We start from the raw sequence: 9227 nt of genomic DNA on the forward strand, positions 1-9227 counted from the left end.
GAGAAGGTTAAAAACCATCAATCCTTCTAGTCGAACTGTACCACTGGGGAAGTTCTTGATCCATTGTGTACAGTAAGGATCCTCATATCTAAACTCACTTAATTTATAATTTCGCCCTGAAATCACCAGCCTTGTCCAAATGTCCTCATCCTTCACAACTGTTAAACTCCTTCTAGCAAACGAGGTTGAACACTCAGTGGCACTTCTCCTAGTTGAACTACCTGACTTGGAATGTCTTGGATCCATCTAATACAGTAAGGAACCTCTGAGTCAAAAGCTTAACTCAACGCTAAATTTAAGTTATAATTTTAGCCTAGAAATCCCCGGCCCTGTCCACCCCTCCCCACCTGCATACACTCAAGAAGTCCTTGAAAGTCCACTGAAAGTACATTAAGGATGTTCAAAGCTGAACTCAAAGCTCAAGAATTTAAACATTTAGTACACCTACGTGTATACACGTGGACCTGTTCTTGGTCATTAAGTTAAGCAACGGAGTCTTAACATTCTGGGGCAATAGTCAAACTGCACCACTTGGTAAGTCCTTGACCCATTATGTACAGTATAGCTAACCTCACTAAGTTGTAACTTTACCTGGCAGTGCATGTCTGCAGAATGCCTTGTTTAAGTCTGTATTCACATATTTAAGGATGATATCCTGTCTATAGTTTTAATTGTTGTATCAAAAAGATATTGTCTGCAATGAGCAATTTTGACCAAACATCCAACTAAAACTGAAAAATCCAGGCACTTTGCATAGACGCAGTACGCCAACATGCTAATTTCAGACTGAAGTCACCAGCCTTGTCTGCCCCTCCTCACCTGTATACAGTCGTTATAAGCCTGTTGAACCTTCACATCTTCCTCCTTAGTCTCAGGAGTGCCCCTCTTGAGGGAGGCCAGGCCCCAGGTGGTCTGAGGAAGGTCCAGACTGTTCAACAAACTGTCCAGTCGGTTACAGGCCAGGCTGTACCTGTGTAGGAATCGACAAAACTTTTAAGACATACTGAAGTATAAAACATTTCTGGACCATTGCATATGTATACAATGTATATAGAAGTCTTTGTCATGTTCAACCATTTTTTCCAGTTCCTTATATTTAATACTCTGTATTCTATCCAGTAGTAGAGTTTGAATTGTCAAGTATCACTTACCTACTAGTAGATGTCTAACCTTCATCAACAGACTGTTGTATAAAGTTATCACAAGAGTCATGATTGTGTATGGCTCATATATATGCAAGACTAGTTGTTTTCTGTCATACAAAATGATTTCCAAGTTTCAAAAATGCATAGGTTTAACAAATTACAATCAGAAGGATTTTTCTCTAAATCATATTGACAGTTATCATCTTTGGTATGAGAAGGTTCTTTTTTCAACTGTCTGTCGCCTCCTTTAGGGCAGCAATGACAGGTTCTGATTTGTACCCTCTTACAGATCAAAACCTTTCGGCTGCTCTTCATACTTGTATGTATGTATGTATGTATGTAAGTCCCATAACCTCAACGGTCGTAGGGGCATCATGGCAGCCAGCAGCATGTCTGGACTTGCCACGATGTTACTTACTTACATTTCATCAATGAACCTTTTTAAACTTTTAGTCCTTCCATCTATTCCTACAACACTGTAAATATTGTTAATATTAAATATATTTGAATGACCTCTGGCCTCCTACCATACTGAGTTATATTGTTACTTTTTTTTATACTGTCATTAGGTTATGGATTGTAAGTATAAGAGATTTCTGTGATTTGTGACTTTATTGTGTTATGATGTGTGTATGATTATGTATGTATGTATTTCACAATGTGGGGCCCGACATCAGCTCAGCTGCCAGGGCTTCCACTGTATTGCAGTGTTGGCAATTTAAATAAATAAATAGGTGTCTGAAAATGACTAACCTGCACTGTATGTCCTCCTGCAGTGCGACCAGCAGCTGTAGATGCTGCTCCACGCTGGCCACCCGTCCCTGCCCCTCCTCGGCACCGCTGCTGCCCGCTGCCTCCCGCTCCCAGGGGAAGATACACGTGTGTCCGTAGAACTGCCCCACCGGGATCTTAGAGCGCGTGGTGCCGCTGCCATACCTGCCGATCACTGTGATCTGTGTGGAAGAGACGAACACTGAGTTTAAAGCTGTAGTCTATCTTTTAGCAAATTACTGCTTTACGTCAATGAAGGCAGGCAGAAAGATCTTTTTAATTATGTTTATTACAGTAACTCTACCTTTCATTTTCATTTCAGTGTAAGTTGTAACTTACCAGTAACTTAGTGCTGTAAGGTACTACACATTTAAAAACATTTCTTCAATACTAAGCTGATCCAGACAGAAGATTTGTCTTTGTACCCAAATCTGCTGTACCCACATCTGCTGTACTTAATACTTTATAGCTTGAGAGACCTGCTGCATTTTACCTTGAGAAACCTGCAGATGGGCGGGGGCATGAGGTCGGTGAGGACCAGGGAGCGCGTGCCGATGTCGGTGGACACGACCAGGCGCCGTCCGTCCACCTCCTCGCCCTGCGTCCACACATCCACGGACAGCGAGGACAGGTCGCCGCACGCCGGGATCACCATGTCTGTCAGCAGCACCTGCCGACCGAAGTCCAGAACAGCAAACCTGCGCGCACCTGGGAGTGGAAGGGAGGGAGGGGCAAAATATCTTCAGTTAGATAGAACAGTTATTTAAAAGGTAAGTAATGCACAGGCTGTATTTTATATCTGTCTGTCCCAAACCCCCACCATTTATATCTTACTTTTGATAAATCAGTTTTGATTTTTATTTCATGTCTGTCGGCAGGACCTGCCAGCTAAAGTCCAGCACAGCAAACCTGCGCGCACACCTGGACATAAAGGGAAGAATCTTCAGTTAGGGGGTTGCATACACACACTTGGACTTTTCTAATGAGATGGGAGGGCCCTTATCCATCAGAAGGACCTACCAACTGAAATCCAGCACAGCAAACCTGTGGGTGCACCTGGACACAAGGGGAGGATCTTCTGTTAGGGTTGTTCATGTATACACTCACCACACTTAGATTGACTATTTCAAACATAGCCCTCGATAAGTAGCCAGGACCTGCCAACCGATGTCCAGAACAGCAAACCTGGAGATGGATGGGAGGGGCAAATTGTCTTAGGTTAGGGAGCTACATGTACATACAATGTACACTGTAACACTTGGACTTTTCTAATGGGATGGGAAGGTCCTTGTCCATCAGCAGGACCTATCGACCGAAATCCAGAACAGCAAACCTGCGCGCACCTACATTTGTAGAAGAAGAAAGGGCGGAATGTCTTAGGTTAGATGATTCCATAGACTCAACACTTTTCCCCAGCATAGACTGGAACTTACATGTAGATAACTACCTTGAGAACCCCTACTTCTATTTACAAGATTGAAATGAAATACACAGGTTGTATTTTGAATCTGTCCCAAAGCTCCAACAGTTGTATCTTACTTTCAAAAAGAGCATAACTCTAAAATGTGTAACCTTATCTAAATATGTATCACAGATTCTCAGGTCTTTATTGTCTTGTTATGTACAACATAAATGCTTCGCAGCCTAATGCAAGTTAGATTGTGTACAAGGCCGTTCGGTTTCAGATGTGGCTTAAGTATAATGTTAACTTAATGCTTGGAACAGAGTTTCATCATCATCATCATCTATCAGCCTGTGACAGCTGGGACCAATGGCCAAGTCACATTGTAGTACAGATTTCCCTCCAAATAGCCCACAAGTTACCATATAATAATTCACCTCCAGTGTCTCCAAATAAAGTGTCAGTAAAAGTCAAACTTCCGCAATGCACTTGGCCAGAGCAGAACAGAGTTTACCTGAGTGATGATGTGAACTATGATGTTATCTTAACTTGAACAGAGCCTAACTTGGGGTAGGCCCTTTAAAAAACCACCTAGGTTTCTGGCCTACCCCGCATATTCTCTTATTGTTATTATTTGATTATGTAACTTTTTTTGTACGTGCAAACAATAAATAAACAAATAATAAATAAACAGAGCCTAGTACCTGAGTGCATCCTCTCGATGGTGAGCACCTGCGGTACTGGCGGCTGCAGCAGGTGGTAGTACAGGTGCGTGCTGACGGCGTGGACCGGGCGCCCCTCGGGCGGGGGCGGGGGCGGGGCGGGGTCGGCACCCTGCCAGGCGAGCGTAGGGTTCTTCATGAGTGTGATGTGGTGATACTGGAGGTCAGACAGGAGAGGAAAGGAAACACACCACTTCATCCCAACACACACCAACCAACACCCAGGCTTACAAGGTTCATATAGCAAGAGTGCAGTGGTCGAAATACTTTTTCTCAGTGTTCTGCAATATTGCAGAAGAGTCAAAATTTTGTTCTGCAATTTGGAAATACTTTCTGCAAATACACAAGCCTCTATACTACAATCTTGCAGGTTTATAAGCATGAACTATTGATTTATATGCAAATTAGTGAAGACAAATTTTTGGAAGTCCAAAAGGAAACAAAAGATAGACAAGTCAAGACAAAGTTGATGTAAATTAGTGAAGAAGCTCCTGTTGTTTCAGAACAGGAGCTTAAGTTTTGTCTGTCCTTGGGGCCAAGAGCGCCAAATCCCAAGTGCCAATTTTTCCTGCTGCAAAATTGCAGATTGTATAAATTTTTCTTCTGCAATCTTTGAAATCTATCTGCAGATTGCAGACTGCAGACAGGTATTTCGAACACTGCAAGAGTGGCAAGGACCGGTTAAGATCAGAATTTGAGGTAACAAGTACAAGTAAGCTCTCAAATAAGATGCATAAGATCTGGTAGTTTGTTTGCTTGCTGTCATACATGTACATGTATGTCTGCATATCTACAATGGTTACAAGCTTCATATAGCAAGGGGTTGCAAGGACTGGTTTAGGTCAGCATTGGAGCTAACAAATAACCTCTTGTCAAGGAATGAAGAAAATTCAAAGTTCATCAACTAACAAAATTTTTAATAAACTCTCATCAAAAAATGAAGAAAATTCATCTAGTTCCCTCTAATTTCTGGTAGTCTGTATGTCTGTCTGTCGTATGTCTGTGACAGGGTAGAAAAGTTAATTCCAGGCAGATCCTACACTGTAGCAAGGCAGTATCCATTGGCAAGGAGTGAGTGGTGGCTGATGGTTGCTCCTTGGCCAATAGATACTGCCTTGCTACAGTGTAGGATCTGCCTGGAGATCATAAAAGGTAAGTCTAGAGTGAGCTGGGTTTGCTCAGAATTGGAGCCAAGGAAGACTCAAATAGTGGAGCAGATAACATCAAATTTTGGAGGAATGCATTAGAACTGCAGTGGCGTTTTTTTGGCGGTGCACAATTTGCTTCAAGGGCGCTTTTTTGCTTCGGAAGGTCGGCTGCAGTACCAAAAAGCGCCCTTGGAGCAAATTTTTGCACTGGCAAAAAAACGCTCCTGCAGTTTCAACGCAAGCAGCTAGAGACACCAAATTTACGTCACCCCGTCCTTACTTTAACAGCTTTCTGCCACATAAAAATCATGACTCTAGCATGTTTAGAACAGGAGATACAAAGCCCAGAAGGCCGGCTGCAGTACCAACAAGCGCCGCTAGGGGGCCCCAAAAGTCAAATCAAGTGGCCCGCATACTTTTTCAAAAGAGTAATGTCTCATGAGTATTTGTACCAAGTTTGGTGCTTGTATCACAATTTGAAAGATTATTTCAGTTATCTGCCCCACTAAAAGCCTCTAAACCCCACCAGTTATATGAACCTTGAAACAAGAGGCACTGACCCACGCACGTTTGTGTGTCAGGGATAAGACACAGATCAAGGTTAGCAAGGAAAGATGTTACCAGTACTAAGTACTAGTATCTACCAAAACTTCAAGCCAAATTGCCATTCAGTGACATTCAGTAGGTACAGGAAAGTTGGAAAGAAATAACACACACTCTTCAAGTTGTGGATAACACAAAAACATTTGCATCAAAGTAAGTAAAGAATAAAGAGACTCTTTTTACAGTATCAAGTGTTTAGAAGTATTTCCATTTGGATTTACACGTACATGTATTAATAATAGCAGCAAAACCTGTGCTGAGCAATGTCAGACTCAGAATTGCCCTCAGGAAGGTAAAAGACGGTCACTGAAATGTCAGCTGAGTAAAACACCCCATTGTGTAAAAAGAGTCTCTTACCAACCTGATGAAACTATTCATGGATTAAAGTAATAAGTTAACGTGATGTCAAACCTTTTTGTTTCCCTGCTGCTGCAGCACCTGTGCATACGTCGGCGGCTTTTCAGGCAGGGGGAAGGAAGAGAGGAATGTTCCGAATCCTGAGATTGCCTTCTGCCCCCCGGACTGTGGTTCGTTCGGGGGGGTGAGAGGGGGGGTCATGAAGAGGGGGGTGGACTTGGGCGTCGGGGGGAAGACGGTTTCGGTGGTGTAGCTGAACATGGGCGCCGGGTTGATGTTGTTCCCCAGGTTGGCCTCCATCTTGGACTCCTGGAGCTTCTGTTCCAGCTTCTGCTTCTGGGGTGGAAGTAGAGACGCGGTGATAAACGCAGGACACTGGAGCAGGCGGTCCAAGGAGGAGAGGAAGTATACAGAGGAGCACACAGGGAGAATAACGTGTGTTCAAGAACAGAAATCAGAATCATCATGCAAAAAGTAGAGAAAATCAGGTTAACAGGATGAAAAGCGAAACCATAAAGTATAGAAAAAGATAAGTCGAAGCAAAGTTCTCACTGCCCAAAACATGGCCAAAGTTATGGCGCATTGTCAAAATACACTCCAACTTGGGTTGGGCGTAATGTGCACAAGAACAGAAAAAGAACAACCATGCAGAAAGTACAGCAAACTGAAAAGCAAAATGAAAAGAAAGGCACCATAAACCATACAAAACAAAAAGTAAGTTGTAGCAAAACAGAGTGGGTAACAATGGATGTCATCCTACTTGTATATACCAAGGTTCCCAAAAAAGGGAGTAAGTAATACTATACAAATAGGATGGCACCCAGGCTAGGTGATACCAGTGCTAAAGTCATCTTCCAAAACATGGCCAATGCTTTGGTGTCTTCTCAGGACACGGTCTACCTCTTGGTGTTACTTTTTGCACATTGCATTCATTACTTGTGTACAGATGGCAGAGTTTTAAGTACATTGATTTTCTCTTCCTTTTGCTTGATCTGTTTAGGTTTCTGGGAGGTTAACGATGGGAAGAATGTTGGAAACTGATCATCAAGCCCAAGAAATGATCATGCCCAAAAAGATGTCATTTAGAAAATTGGCACCAATAAAGAAACCAACATGCAGTGGGCAAGAAGAAGTGAATTGCACCAAAATTTTACATTCGTGAGATGACAGGATTACAAAGAACAAGTAATCAGTATATTTTACAAAATTGATGAAAAAAAAAGGATGGCAGAAATGAGAGCCAAGAATAATGATAAAACAAGGAAAAGCAGAAATGGAAAACAAGAATTATTCAAACACGAAAGTAAGCAGTAAGAATGATGGAAAAATGGATTTAAAAAATCCAGTCCAGAGAAATGATGGAACATAAAAGAAGGAAAAGCAGAAACAGCAAACAATTCAAATGTGAGGTGAAATGGTAAGAATGGGGATGTACCATACCATGTGAACATTAGTGACAGGAATGCACAACACAGAGACAGGAACACAGCAGAAAGAGAATTGTAAATGAAACCACAAAATGTAATAATGATTACTGTAGCCGAGACAAAGATTAAAAAAAAGCAACCTTAGCTCACTTGTTTCGTTAACTTGAGAGGTCATGCTTCAGTGAAGACTGCTATGACCCAGTTTTACTGGAGTTCTGCTTCTCGCTGCTATATGTAGCTGATTTACAATGTAGATGGCGAGAAGCAGAACTCCAGTCAGAAGTTCTGACAAAGGTCTGACAAAGGTTCTGACAAAGGTTCTGACAGACACCGAAATGGTAAGCAAGGTGGAGTTGTGTAAAAGAAAACCCATATACGCTATACTTTAAAAACCTGATGAAACTATTTTCGGATGCTTTACCTGCTGCTGCAGCTTGATGAGGTGCTGCTGTTTCTGCTGCAGAGCGCTGAGCTGCTGCTCGGCCGAGGCCATGGCGTTCTGCAGCGAGGCCAGCGCAGCCTCCGCAGCGGACTGCACGGAGCTGTTCCCCTCGCCAGCGATGGCCGTGGTGCCGGTACCGCTCATGGGGGCCACCACGGAGATGCCGCTGGTGGTGGGGAGGGACGGGGCTGGGGGGAGGGCAGGGGATATGTTAGGGTACGATTCCTTTATTTATTTATTTATTAAGTTTTACCACGTACAATATGCACAGTGGATGGCATGGCGAAACAGGTGTTTCTGACATGAAACACCTTTTGAAAGCCGCCATGCCAATAAAATGACAAAACAATACAAAAAGTAATCAAATCACATAATACAATTTGAGAAACAAACTTAGAACTACAAGGCAAGTCAACTTATTAACATTGTGAGAGTTATTAATTCGAGACAACAAATAACGACAGTGTGTACATGTGTGTATTCCTCACATTGATACATGTACAACAAACTTGCATCTTTTTGCTGTCTAAGAGGCAAATTTGAAATATCATACAGGCATCAAAGCGTTCGTTTTCCAAAGCACCTACAAACTTTCATCAGTGCCTGTAACTTGCCCTATAAATTGTCTTTTCTATCCAATTTTAAGGTATTTCAATTTTATTATTAATAACAGTTACTGAATTGTTGTGTATTAATGAATGATTATGTTGACCGTAAACTTTTGCTTATGATTTCAGCTTGGGCAGAAAATGTTTTTTAATGTTTTACAGTCAATTTCTGTAATATCACTAAGTCTTCATCAATTCAGCCTTCGGCTGCGACTGTTGTGATATAGTTGATGTCATAATAAACCATAATATACATGTGTGTTACACAGTGTGTATTCCATGTGTATCACCTGAGTCTGCCTTCTCCATGCGTGTGCCATCACTGGTGCTGCTGCAGGTGAAGTGTAGAGGCTCCACCTCCAACATGCCCTTCAGCAGCTGCTGCACCTGGTGGTTATTTTCAAATCAAATCAAACCTTTATTAAATGTCAACATGGCAGACGTGCCGAAATGCTTCGGGCACATCTGAATTGCATTCAATTTTACATTTTACAATTATTAACATATACAAACATAATTTATAATACGTAGATTAAAAACATCATCATCATTTAAAAATCATCATCATAGGTTAAAATAGTAACAATTTCAGTTTAGAATAC

General features: G+C 42.0%; 1 protein-coding gene across 1 annotated transcript in view; it reads right to left on the minus strand.

The window, feature by feature from the left end:
* LOC109472224 (baculoviral IAP repeat-containing protein 6-like) overlaps positions 1-9227 on the minus strand; it is a 154294-nt gene that overhangs the window by 120396 nt on the left and 24671 nt on the right. Inside the window, 7 exon segments of the mRNA XM_019771825.1 lie at positions 820-970; positions 1899-2098; positions 2410-2624; positions 4023-4197; positions 6203-6484; positions 7997-8205; positions 8916-9012. Of these exon segments, the coding sequence (XP_019627384.1) occupies positions 820-970; positions 1899-2098; positions 2410-2624; positions 4023-4197; positions 6203-6484; positions 7997-8205; positions 8916-9012 (1329 nt within the window).

The sequence above is a fragment of the Branchiostoma belcheri genome, unplaced genomic scaffold, assembly GCF_001625305.1.
Source record: "Branchiostoma belcheri isolate BF01 breed outbred unplaced genomic scaffold, Haploidv18h27 scaffold27, whole genome shotgun sequence".
Classification (NCBI taxonomy): Eukaryota; Metazoa; Chordata; class Leptocardii; order Amphioxiformes; family Branchiostomatidae; genus Branchiostoma; species Branchiostoma belcheri.